The 13,156-nt window shown below is 46.5% G+C and overlaps 1 protein-coding gene and 1 long non-coding RNA gene across 2 annotated transcripts in view; one reads left to right on the forward strand and one right to left on the reverse strand.

The window, feature by feature from the left end:
• TRPC5 (transient receptor potential cation channel subfamily C member 5) overlaps positions 1–13,156 on the reverse strand; it is a 96,892-nt gene that overhangs the window by 9,198 nt on the left and 74,538 nt on the right. Inside the window, exons 8-9 of the mRNA XM_027465062.3 lie at positions 569–775; positions 343–384 (exon numbers count right to left, since the gene is read on the reverse strand). Of these exons, the coding sequence (XP_027320863.1) occupies positions 343–384; positions 569–775 (249 nt within the window). The remainder of the gene's footprint in view (positions 1–342; positions 385–568; positions 776–13,156) is intronic.
• Positions 7,836–12,888, forward strand: LOC113844711 (uncharacterized). The gene is made up of 3 exons (XR_003499449.3): positions 7,836–8,111; positions 8,204–8,331; positions 11,073–12,888. It is a non-coding gene; the product is annotated as an uncharacterized lncRNA (long non-coding RNA).

Raw genomic sequence — 13,156 nt, forward strand, 5'->3', positions numbered from 1 at the left:
TAGAGGAACAATTTGAGAGTATGTAAAAATGCTGCAAAAACAGTTTTAATCAGGACGACACAACAGTCTGATCCCTCTAAAGTCAATGGTGATGTTGCCTTGACTTCAGCAAGCAGGGAGCTACTTGGCAAGTTTGCTGTTTTCAGAGCAGGCGAAAGGCTAGGAGTGATTTACTAAACCACCCCACCTCTATTGAGGAAATGTTTAATCCATGCCAAGTGAGATCCTCTTGGAGCTCCTACACTTGTATATGTATTCTATAAGAAAGCAAGAAGTGAGATCGTAGCAAATAAGCAGGAAGAAGAAACTGTAAGTAAAAACTTGATCTGCAGGAGAGTTTACCTGGTAATGTTGATTCTGAATGAGGTTGTCAGCATGCCTTTCCTGCAACGAGAAAGGCAGAGGCATGTTACCCAACATGTAATCCTGTCTGTAGAGTCCTGATGGCTCTTGGCAAGTCCCAGTCCAGCAGCAACCTTCTGCTGCACCAGCACAGTAGCATCCCTTGTGACCTTGAACATGCACAAGCACCCCCAAAAAATAAGTTTCAAACTATGCAGCTCCTTACTGTGAATGTTTTGAGGTTTTCATGCCTCTTCTGTTCATTGTCGGAGTCGTTGCCTGGGCACAGCTGCTTGTGAATCCACTTGCAAAGGTACCAGAAGGACTTGGGACTCGGGATGATGTTAAAAGGAGGGGGCAGAGTGGCACCTTCATCAAAGTAACTCATCCAGAGCTTTGTCCGTGCAAACTTCCACTCTATGTCTGCATGGTCCTGTGAGAGGAGGAAAGAGAATATCAACAGCTTTAGGCAGGCTTTACCGAAGCAAATGTCAGCGACTAAGGAGGTGACGCGAGCAAGAAAGCATTTCTCTGGCTGCAGGCAAAGCAGTGACACTTCTTCCATCTCCCTCGCTGGGGGTGTACTTAAAAAATCAGTGTGAAATGTAGCTGAGTATAAAAATACCAACCTCTGAGAAATGTAATGATAGCAAAAAGAAATTTCCCATGCTTCATCATTTAGAGGTTGTGCACATTAGTTCACCCGTAAAAGAAACAGGAAAACTTTTTTTTTTTTCTTTTTGCTACTGCTTTTTATATTATCACAGACCCTTGTTTTTCATGTCAAAATCCAATGAATTCTCACGCTCTTCCCTGGAAAAAAATCTCTCGTGGTCTTTGTTGATTTGTTTTATAGCATCTATTCATTCAGCTCTTGTTTATAGAGAAGTGATAAATTTTACTGGGGGCTATATTTTAAATCTTGCTTCTGCATTATCATTACACAAACATGAAACATTTTACTGTTTTTTATTATTTATTTATTTATTTATATTATCATTGCAACACCATGCTAGCTCTAGTGTTCTTCATCCTAACAAAGCAAAGGTGGAAAGTTATTAGCATCACTTCACAGCTACACAGATGCGCAGCATGTCCATAGCATCACCAAGAAATACTGAGCTTGTGCAAGACGCTGATCTTACAGACTGCAAAATGGAGCTCCCCAAATCGAGGTATTTGCAGTCTGGTCTGCGGAGCCAAGGTGCCACGCTGTCTGCTAACAAACTGCGTGTTCCCTTCAGCATGAAGGGAGCAAAGAGAACAACCTACAGCCTGGATTCAGAGAGGTGATGCAGCCCTCTCTGCAGATGAAGTCCATATGAATACAAAACCCACATTCAGAATGGATGTCATGCTGCTTTGTGTTGGTTTTGAAGTTTAAAAAATGCCCCTATTTCACGTTTTGCAGGAATTCTGACACCGGGCAGAAAAGGAAGAAAGCCGAATCCTTCAAGCAGTGCCGAGCACAGTGTGCAGTAGCACCCGCATCTAAGCGGTAAGGATGTGTGCTCTTACCTCCGTGGAATGTAGTGCTGATAGTTACAGTGTTTTAGCTGTTTAGTGTTTATGTTTGCGGTATCTGACGTGAGATTTAACCAAGAACACGATGATGATTTTAAGTTTCTGAGTAGATTTAAGTGAGGCTGGAAGGAGCAGCCCTCCTGGATGCTGGGCTGCAGGCAGCAGCCCTCAGACCCACGCAGTGAAGTGTAGGACAGGGAGTTTAATAAAATATGGCTGAACATCATGCCCAAAACATTATTACACTGGCATTCTGGCTACGCTCCAGTGCTCTGACATGGTTAAAATATGCTCACATTTTGACAGCGAGGTGCAGCTCAGCTCCATTTTAATGGCGTATTGAAATGACGTGCAGCTCTCATTTTAACACAACTGCCTCGGTGGCCCAGGTGCACATCCTGGTGGGCTGAATCGCCCCAAAATACCAGGGCCTGAGCTGCAGCTCCCCACAGACAGGCTCACTACTAGCCCAAGGGGAAAATCCAGCAGTGGCTGCATCTCTGAAGGCTGGATCAAGCAGCTGCAGGGGAATATCCACGTTAAATGCGGCAGCACGAGGGTGGTGCTGAGTTACTCAGCCCTGCTGCAAGGCTTTCTCAGGGTGTGCAGGAGCTGCAGACACCTGGAAACACTGAGTTTAGGGTAAAACAGTAGCTGAGGGAGAGTGCAAGACTGATATTTTGGATAGAAACGTGTATTTTTGGTGTTTTTTGTCTTGGGGGAGGAGGTGATTTAGCAGTAGATGTTGGATGCTGTTTGTCGGGAAGGATAAGGCAAATCCCTAGCTCAGGGATTGCAAATTAGCTTGGGGGAAATGAAAGAAAAAGGATAATAAACTTCCTGTAGAGAGTACTTTTTGCTATTTTACTTTAAAGTAAGATATTTAATGGTACTGCATGGACTTGAATAGGGGCTGATTGCAGACGTAGGGCAGCGCCATGAAACCTGGTGGTAGTTTCTCACTGGGGAAGTTTTGTGGTTGGTCTGAACAAATCCCTGATGATGTAAATACAGCTGCAGGTGAGGCTGGTGGAGGCCAGCTTCAGCCTCACTGGTACTTCTTGTGCAGCCTTAGCCCAGGAGTGCCATATAACCTTTTTTAAAAGACAGACCCCCTGGACACTGCCTAAAGTATCTCCTTTTTTTTTTTCCTCTCTTCTGCTGCTGTGAATTCCCCGGGGTTTACAAACTCAGCCTGTCTCGAGTATTCACCTTGATGTTTTGAGAACCTGAGCAAATCAGATGAGAGCTCCTGGCACCAGCTCTGTGTTGGAATCATGCAGCAAGGAGCGATTTCAATTTTACTGAGGGTGTTTTTGTGTGCCAGGAAACCACCATTTTCTTGGTTAGAGCTCTCTTTAGTGCTGTAAGCAGTGAGATCTGCACACAAAGCAGCTTTCTGAACTCTCTTGGGCTGAGAACAGGGAGTACCATGCTTCAGCCATTGTTTGATACCCAATCATCCAAACCTGAAGCATTTGCTGGTACAGCCAGACGCTGCGCTGGCTGGGAGTGTGGCCTGGTAGCCTACCAGAAGTGCTCCAGCTTTTTGGTGCATCTCCCCAGCAGGCCACAGAGCAGGACTCACATTTCTGAGAGCTGCCCGAGCCTCAGCCTGCTTTGTGTCTAAGCTGTTGAAGACTGCACATGAGTGAACGCTCACCGTGAGCTCCTGAACACAGCAAAAACCCAACCCAAGTGGCCTGTTCCCTTGCTCAGCCTGGGCCTGGCCACCACGAGCGAAGCCGTGCAGTGATGGTCAAACCTGGAGCTCCTGCAGCAGCTGCTGAGATGGGTGACGGGAGCTGCTGTCCACACAGCTCCTCACCCAGCCCTCCCAGACCTGCGCTGTCTCATACAATGTTAGGTGACAAGTTTTTTGTACACTTTATAGTACTCTGAAAACCATACCCACCAGCTCTGCAAGCGTGACCTTGCTGCTTTTTAGGACTTTAAATCCAAGTTTGGATTTCGCTGTCCTCTCTTCAAGCTGCTCTTCTCCTGCCCTTGTTCTTGTCACCACTTTCCTTCAAGCACTGCTCATCTTTTCGGCTATAAAACACTACTTCTGAGGGCCGAGCCCTCAAGCTCAAGGAACACGTGAACTCAAAGAAAGCACCACTCGGCTCTTGTGTGAGAACAAAAAGCCTGGATCACTTTCTGTCACAGTGCGGATGTGTCATACTGGCCACCTAATCCTCTTGCAAATCTCTGCCATTTGAAGCGAGAATTAATCTCCCATAAAGATTTCCCTGTGGGACTGCTGGAGCCATCTTACTGTAGCAGTTGTGAGGATTTTCTAATTCAGTCAAAGTGATGTATTCACAGATGTGCCCGATTTTAAATAATTACCTGCTACACTAATTATCCAGGATAATTCAAGCATTAATCTCCATCTTTATCTCTGTGCAGAAAAATCTGTTGTTTACATTTTGTAAAATGCTTTTTATAAAGACTTCCGTCACCATCTCCTTGCTGGGCCATATGGTTTAGATCACGCTTTGCCAAAAAACATCCAGCTTCTCAGCGGGTCCTGGCCCAGCCAGCACAGCCCCATCACTGGAAGACTTTCAGCTCTCTGTATTAGGTGACTACCTCTGCATCTAGGTTCCTCTCAACCTGTTTGTTCGTGGATTTAGGATCTCAGCTCCCAGGCGGCTGAAAAGGTGGTGGAGGAAAAGGCTGCTACTGTTACCTTAGCCCCCAGGAGCTGGAGCACAAGCCTGGGGCACATCAGAGCACAAAAGACCAATCTTGTGCCTCTTGAATTGGCATCCCTGAAAGTGCAGGGATGAGGCTGAGGGTCCTGAGCGTACCTTGGCTCGGGGCTGGTGGGCTCCGAGGGGTTACAGCAGCTCCCTGCTGCTGCAGAGCCATGTTGGGAACACTCCGTGAAAACAGCACAGAGCTGACGATGAAGCTCAGCAGCCAGGCACGCTGATACCTCCAAACTTACCCACGATAAGACAAGCACAGGATAATCAGCTACTTCAGCTCCTTTATGCTACAAGGAGGTGCAGGAGGGCTTCTCCCCTTCCCTGAACGAGAGGAAAGAAGTGTGTCCCGACGACACAAACCCTCCCCGCACCCCTTTGTGCAGAATAATGTATAAAGATGTCTAGCATCTTTCGAGCTGGCACAAAAAGGGCTGCGTGTGCCTTTCTTGTATTTTATTATACAACAGTCAGTGGGCTAAGCTGGAAATCAGGCTGCTGCCTGTCAGATGCAGATATAGAGGGCTGTGACAATGCCCTGGGGAGCAGGCTGTCTGGCCGTGGCTGAGTGCCTCGGAAGGAGGCGCGGGCAGCTCCTGGTGTGCAGGGAGCACTGGCAGAAGCTGGCGTGATTTCTGCAAGGACTGCTCTTTGCTGCTGTCCCGGGAGGTGCCAGCAGCAGCCCCACAGGTTAAGAAGTGCCCAAGCTGTAGGACTTTCCTCCAGGGAGGAAGCAGGGGGCACATCATCCACCTTTAAGAGGTGCTCGTGGACATGCCTGGTTTGCAGCACACTGGGTAAGGGAGGGGCCCATTCCCTGAGAGGCACAGAACAAACGTCAGAGGTGCTTTTTTGCTGTATAATTAGCTGAGCTGCTAAGTGCAGGAGAAAGTCATTAAACTATGTTTAGTATATTTCTATCTCGTGTGCCTCGTTACTGCTCTTTGCAGGCTAAACCCAGAGCAGGTAACAGCACAGGAAATATATCAGTAATGGCTTTCAAGCAGGCTAGCACAAAAAAATATGCCTTTGTGTGTCTTGAACAGAAAGCAGTGTAGAAAGAGAGCCAGGAGAACGTTAATCTTTGCAGAACCCAACACAGACAACTTTTCTGCAGTTTCAAGACTGTTAATTTTGTAATACGTGTTGTGCAAGCTGGTAATAACATCGACGGAGCTTGGGGGCTTAATGACAAGCTCAGAGAAGCAAGCAGCAAAAACCCAAGCAGGCTATTTGAGGTAAATGGCGCTGAATATTTTTCAAATAAAGATATTTCATACAAAGAAAAAAATCATCTGTGAGCGAAATCTGGGACCTACAAAGGCAATTAATGCACAGGTAATTCAGCTGCAGCTGACAACAAATGACTTTGCTTTCAAAGCTGGGGATGACATACTGAAGGATAAGAACTTAATGGGATCAATCTCAAAAATAATACAAGAAAAATTGCTAAAGGAGGACTATCTAGCATTAGAAAAAGCAATTAGAACAGGGAATGAGACAGCCAAAGAAGAGATGAAACTACTCTCTAGTGTGAAATCACAGTGCACCAGGCAGAACAGCCGGGTCCCGAGCAGCCACAGGATATTTGCACTGGGGAACGGGTCCGTGGCTGACACAGCCCAGCACCTAAGGTGTGAAAGACCCCTGGGGTGGGGAGCTGCGTGGCCAGGGAGCTGATGAGCAAACCACAACAAGCAGGAAAGGACACAGTGCTCGGTGCGGGAGGGAGCTGGGGCTGCTGCGCATGTCCTGGTGCCAACAGAGGACAGGAAAGGAAAAGTGTGTTCATGAAACGTGCAGGTCTCAAAGAAATGCACATAAATGCTGACTCTGGGGTACGAGAAAAATTAAGTCTTGGGCCAGGATACAGGTAAAGACTTGGTTTCAGACAAGAGCAAGCCTTATCTGGTAAAATGCAGGAGGTAGCAAGGCCCTTGGGTGGAGAAATCAAACACAGCACACGGGAGGAAAAAATAAATAAATTTTTCCATAGCAGACAAGCCATCAGTGGGACTGCGAGCCTTTAGATGCCAGATGAGGAGCCCAGTCATGGTACAGTCCGTAGAACAAGATGCTAATGAGAAACTGGTGAAGGATTTAGTTCTGCAGTGCCCAAGCTCAAGACACCCTAGTGAGCACAGCACAAAGCCAACAGGCAGCACTCGCCAGAAGCAGGTAGGGCAGCTGTGCACTGAAGGGCAGCAAAATGCCATCTGTGTCTAAGCACACCAGTTGCTCTGGCCAGATCTTACAAAAAAGTGGCATCAAACCCAAAATAACATCCCCCAGCCTCCTGGGTCCTGCTGTCAAGGTCAGGCAGAAGCAGGACAGCGCGTGCCGCGGCTGCAGCGCATCGTGGCAGCTCCAGCACAGGAGGAAGCCTGGAAGCCCCAGGTTCACAGAAACGGCAGTCCTAGTGCTTTAAATCGCTGTCAAGGAACATCAAATGTAAGCTATCCTCACATCTTCTGCTTTAGGGGCTATTAAAGCTTCTGCCAAGGATTTAGCATGTAAACCTTACTGCCTCATAGTATTAGCCACTTGTTTTCGGCAGGCAGGTGTTACTTCCCAGCGAGGTAACTGTCATGCTGCAAAGTTTCATGGGTCCCAGTTACAGATGTTTATGGGAAGTCCTCTTGGGAGCTTCCCCTCTGTGCATGGGAATTGCCCCAGGAACACTCTGGAGGCCCAGCGACGGTGCTGATGTGCTGACCACGACTTCCTCCGCCGTCCCTCCATGCTGCAGCATGCTTCCACCTGGAAAAGGCCTGCCTTAGCAGCTCTGCTATTCGTATCGGCTGGGTGCAGAAGATCTCATAATTACCACTGTTATTGCAGCTGGCAGCGCACACCATTCCACCTCGCATGTAGGTTACAGATATCAATTACCTTTCATCTCCCACCAGCGCACTGGATGGGAACAGCGATGGCTAATGAGAAGGCCAGGGAATATCGGATCTGAGGAAACGCAGGGAGCTGCGCCTTGTGCTGCTTTTAGCGTCGGTAAATGATTTGAATTGACGCCTTTTTGTTCTTCAGTCATATTCCAGCAAAGTTCAGTTTTTATTTTAACAGTCAAATAAATCAGAGCTCTATGAAGGTCGTGTAGACAAATAGTGCTCTAAGAAAAAAACTCAGCAAGAAGAAACAATGAGAGAGATATCACCAAGGCTTTGTTCTTCCTGCCATCCATCCTCTCTCCCTTATCTCCAGCTGATAAGAGCCTCTTTTCAAGCTGGCAGTCAGAGAGATAAGGCGGATATCTGTGCTGATAATGTTAACGACCTCCAGCCAGGTCACAATCAAGTAATTCACACATGCCCATGGAGAAATGGGGGGCTAAAAAAGGATGTCTAACCCCCAGTGTTTGAGCACTGGTGACTCTTAGTACTGTGGCAAATTAGAAAGCCTGATTTCTACTCGTGCTATTTCCACAATATCACAGCTTATTTTTTCTGCATAGCAGAGCAACCTGGGATTGGAGTCTTCCAAGGATGAAGAAATGTCTTAAATTTTATTGCTAGACTGGTGAGAGCCAGATATCAAGGAGAATCGCATACTTCTCTGTAGCTGTCTTCATTATTTTTTTTTCCTTTTTTTTTTTTTTTTTTCTTTTTAAGAGAAAGTAGTCCCAAGAAGCAAAAGCCCAGTTAGGGTCCACCTGTGAGTTTCAGATCTCAGGATCCAGCCTGTGCCATTAAGAGGGTGTGATTTCAACCAGGAAATGCGATGTCAGTCATTCCCAAAGGTATTTACAGCTCTAGCAGTTTATTTAACGTGTTATTTAGATAAGGGCACTTGTGTCTAACTTTCAGATCCGAGCTCTGAATATGAATATTCACAAAGTACGTTTTATGTTCTTTGCTACTGGCTCCTCTGCTATACAAATGTGTCCCAGGATATCTGGCCACATCCAGCTGGCCAGAAAGGCAGCGACAACAGTAAATTCATCACTGGTCTGACCTTGGGAGCTGTTTTCATGTGCTGCAGGAGTTGCCCAGGATCAAGGCTTGGTATCTTGTTAGACTTTACAACCTCTTTATATAAATATATATGTAGCCTTTATAATCCTTCCTTAACTAACATGAAGAATAAAATAATAATTCCCAAACTTTTATAGTTAATCAGTGAAACCACGCACAGCTGTTCAGGTATTTTTTTGCTTTTATCATTCGTTGTGAACTGCCCACCCTCAGCAGAGGAGTGGAGATGGACTGTGTCTGTTCTTGAGGCTGTAAAGGTCGCAGCACCGGTGGGAGAAGCTGGTGTCTGACGCCTCCAGACAGTAGCCTGCTTGCACAGTCACTTAAATGCAGCGCACGAGCTGAGCTGCCAAAACTTGAAAAATTGCTCAAAAATGAAAAATTGTAGCTAAATATTCTGGTTGTTTAAACATATCCTTGAGGCAAAAGAAAGGAAACCATTATGAAGGTATGAGATTGCTCAAGTCCCGTAACTGAATCTCGAGCCGTGCACAGAGCACTGATTTAAGAGATGAAGTCCTTATTTCTCCCCCAGATTCTGGCACTGGGTGTGCAGCTGAGGAGCTGGGGGGAGCTGCACCAGACAACACTGTGACTGCAGCACAGCACCCAGGTTCTTAAACATCTTTCTGTTTAATTGGATGGAGTTGTATGTATCCTGTTTCACCTACATAATTAGCGTGAACTTACTTGCTATACTGCAGCGTGCTAAAGATGAAATCCATGCGGCACTAACATCACACTTCAATGGGTTAGAAACTGGCTGGGTAGCCGGGCCCAAAGAGTGGTGATGAAAGGAGTTAAATTCAGCTGGAGGCCGGTCACTAGTGGCGTCCCCCAGGGCTCGGTGCTGGGGCCGGTCCTCTTTAATATCTTCATCGATGATCTGGATGAGGGCATTGAGTGCACCCTCAGTAAGTTCGCAGATGACACCAAGCTAGGTGCGTGTGTCGATCTGCTCGAGGGTAGGAAGGCTCTGCAGGAGGATCTGGATAGGCTGCACCGATGGGCTGAGGTCAACTGTATGAAGTTCAGCAAGGCCAAGTGCCGGGTCCTGCACCTGGGGCACAACAACCCTAAGCAGAGCTACAGTAGCTTACAAGGAGCAGCTGAGGGAGCTGGGCTTGGTCAGCCTGGAGAAGAGGAGGCTCAGGGGCGACCTTATCGCTCTCTACAGGTACCTTAAAGGAGGCTGTAGTGAGGTGGGGGTTGGCCTGTTCTCCCACGTGCCTGGTGACAGGATGAGGGGGAATGGGCTAAAGTTGCACCAGGGGAGTTTTAGGTTAGATGTTAGGAAGAACTTCTTTACCGAAAGGGTTGTGAGGCACTGGAACAGACTGCTCAGGGAAGTGGTGGAGTCACCATGCCTGGAGGGCTTTAAAAGACATTTAGATGTAGAGCTTAGGGATATGGTTTAGTGGGGACTGTTAGCGTTAGGTCAGAGGTTGGACTCGGTGATTTTGAGGTCTCTTCCAACCTAGATGAGTCTGTGATTTCTGTGACTAGAATCTAAGAAGTAATATTTCAGGGGAATCTCAATATAGCTGTTCCCATTGCTTACCATCAGGTGACAGTTCACAGACAAATCCCTTTTCTCTTTTGACTGCTTTTTCCTCAAAAACATTTTTCCTTTTTCTTCTGCTTCTTCCCTTTTCCTCTGCCGTCTTAACAGAAGTCCCCTTGATGCAGAAGCACGAGATAATGCTAATTGAGCTTGTCAGGTCTAAATAAAAGATGGGCTAGTGCAGGGGGCTGCAACCTGTGTGGGTCCATCTGGATACTTCGGCTTCTATCATGTAGCAGGAGCGAACCTCGCTGCGCTGCTTCGACGTAACGGGCAGAGAGTTATTGACCTGTCATGTGGGGCACCGGCGTGGTACATCAGGGGAAACAAAACCCAGCCACGCCAGGGCCAGCAAATTCCCTATAATATTCTAAATCAGCCTGGGGTCACCCCAAAATCTGAAGATCTTGGTCTTTACTTAAATGTCATGTTTCCACTCCTCTGAATGACGCCCAGGTGGTTTGGCCCTGGCGGCACACGGGGTCAGATAAATACATTAAATTAAAATTAAAAAAAAAAGATTAAAAACACCAGAAAGCTTTATCTTTCTGATCCTGCTGACAATACTTACATGAGCAAGGGCTTGCAAGGATCAGGCCCTAGGATGGCAAATTAGCTTTGTCTGCTCTAACAACAGAAGGAAGATGCAGAAGATGAAGTCAGAGCATAGAGAGTGCTCCCATTTAGAGGCTCTGCAAACACCAGATGAATATTAACAACTTGATTCAAGTCCATGGGTTATATGTAATTAGGCCAAAGCCAGCAAAAAGACAAACAGTTCTACACCTTCAAATGAATACTTCAGCTTGCTAACAAAAAGCAATTAAGCTGCCTGCCAGTCTACAGCGAGGCTCCGGGGCTAATTCCACACACTGGCCTCCCGCCGTATGGCGGTATCGCAGCACATCATCACTGAGATCTATTTCCCTGCTTTTCAAACAGAAATCTGCCGGGAGTCCTCCGCACCCCGTCATCAATTCCAGAGACAGCACCCAGCCTTGGGCATCAATCCACTCCTCAAAAACCACGTTGAGCTCCCAAGGAGGGAACTGGAGAGCGATGGAAATCTGCCTGTCCAGAGGTCACAGAAGGCACTGCGACAGTTCAGGAGGATTTGTGATTTAATTAATTGTTACTGATGAGATGGGTGAATTTTGAGAGTGTGGTAACTGAGATTTGGATGACTGTGGTTACACCAGATTGAAGGAAGGGCTTGAGCATACTACCTGCACCCAGGACATGGGGTCTGTACGTGAGCAGTGACAGCAGCATGTGTGCAGCAGCCAGCTGGAGCACCTGAGGACCATAAAACCGGGGAACAAATGCCGATACTTCATTCAGCTGGCAAACCAAAGGAGAGTCATTTAACTCCCTTTCTAGAGCCTAGTTGCTTTGTTACTCTGTAAAAAGCTTCAAGATGAATTATTAATCCCAGCTCATATTGACAACAAGCACATAATTTCATTTCCTGCTCTGTGACAGAGTTCAAAACCAAGCACATCTCAATTTCTCCTAAGAAATTCGAATTAATGGTTCTTGAATGGCTCATGTGAGACAAACACTTCCTGATGCTTTAGCAGAGCTTGGATATTAGTTTGGGCTTTGGAGCTGGCCTCACTTCTACAGGGGGACAATCCACTGTCCCAAACCTTGCCATGTGCAGGGACTGTCCAGCTCTGCATCTTGAATTACCATTTTGTGATTTGTCAAATTCTTCCTTAGCAAAAACACCAAGTAGTCATTGTGCAGTTCACGTCAGCAGAGGAGGTGCAATAGTTTTGGACAGCCCAAAGGATCACAGATCACAGTGAGGAAGGGAATTTCTGCAGCAGTCATGAAGTAAACTGGCTACCAGTTACTGCCATGGTGGTGAAGGCCTTCAGCTGGTGTAGAGAACCAGAGGAATTTATTTTTCATTGTAGATCAATAAAAGCTTGATACTCCCTCCTGTGGGAAATCCAAAGTCAGGCTGGAAACAATGGAACAGGGAATTGGATGGTTTTTTAGACTCTTCTGTGTTTTCATTTTTAAGCTCTCTACTCTGAAAAAAAATGAAGACAATTCCATGTACAGCACCCCTACACTGAAAGTCAATTTCCTGAAAGTGATCGCTTATTTTTAGCTGTACATACCAACTGTTTCTGTTTACTATACAGCTTTTGTTTTGCTATACACCATATTTATTTTTTTTTCATTCTTCTTCTCCACAACATGTGCTAATTCACTCTGTTTCATTCTATCATTTAAACCTGCACTCCTTGCTTGGTGTCCAAAGTCCTCATTTCTCCAATATCAGCACTGGTAGCTCTCAGGTTGGTCACACACTACCTTCAGAGATGCACTGGAAAAAATTAGGCATGCAGAAGTAACACCACTTTCTTGCACGGTAGCAGTAGTTAAGGGTAATTTTTCCCAGACCTGTTTTGGTGTGGTGCTATTCCCGAGGCATTAAGCATCTTTGTTCTTCCCTAAAACTTCTGGAAGCTGCAAGGGCTTACAGCTCTCCCTAATGTCGGTGGGATGCCTGGTGCTGCAGTGCTGTTGTGTGCCACTTGTTGCTCTAACCCACCTGGAATCCAAATCACAGCCCTACGGTTTCCCTCCTGAAGGAGCCTTAGCTCCTCTTCTATCGATCTTGTTTCCCTTGCTCCTGCAGCTGCACGTCAGAACTGTTTGTACAGTCCCAGTGAGTAATTCCCGTGTGGCTTTCCAGACTCTGGTGGATGTGTCCATGAGGAACATGCTTTCAGAAAATACAGATCGAGTGCTAGTTTCCTGCAAAATGCACTTGCACCACAGAACACCAAATTGCACCTGCACCTTCGGGACCTAGAAGACATGCGTGCTTGGGTGTCACAATACCCACTGTCACAGTGATTTGACAAAACAGCACCTTTAAAAAAAAAAAAAAAAGACTGGTAGGAGGATTGTACAACTTCAGACACAGCCAAGTGGCAGTCCTATAAGAAACAGCCTATCACATAAAATGTGCTCATTACCCACTCTGTTACTTTATCCTACTTGTG

This window comes from Anas platyrhynchos, chromosome 10 (genome assembly GCF_047663525.1).
Source record: "Anas platyrhynchos isolate ZD024472 breed Pekin duck chromosome 10, IASCAAS_PekinDuck_T2T, whole genome shotgun sequence".
NCBI lineage: Eukaryota > Metazoa > Chordata > Aves > Anseriformes > Anatidae > Anas > Anas platyrhynchos.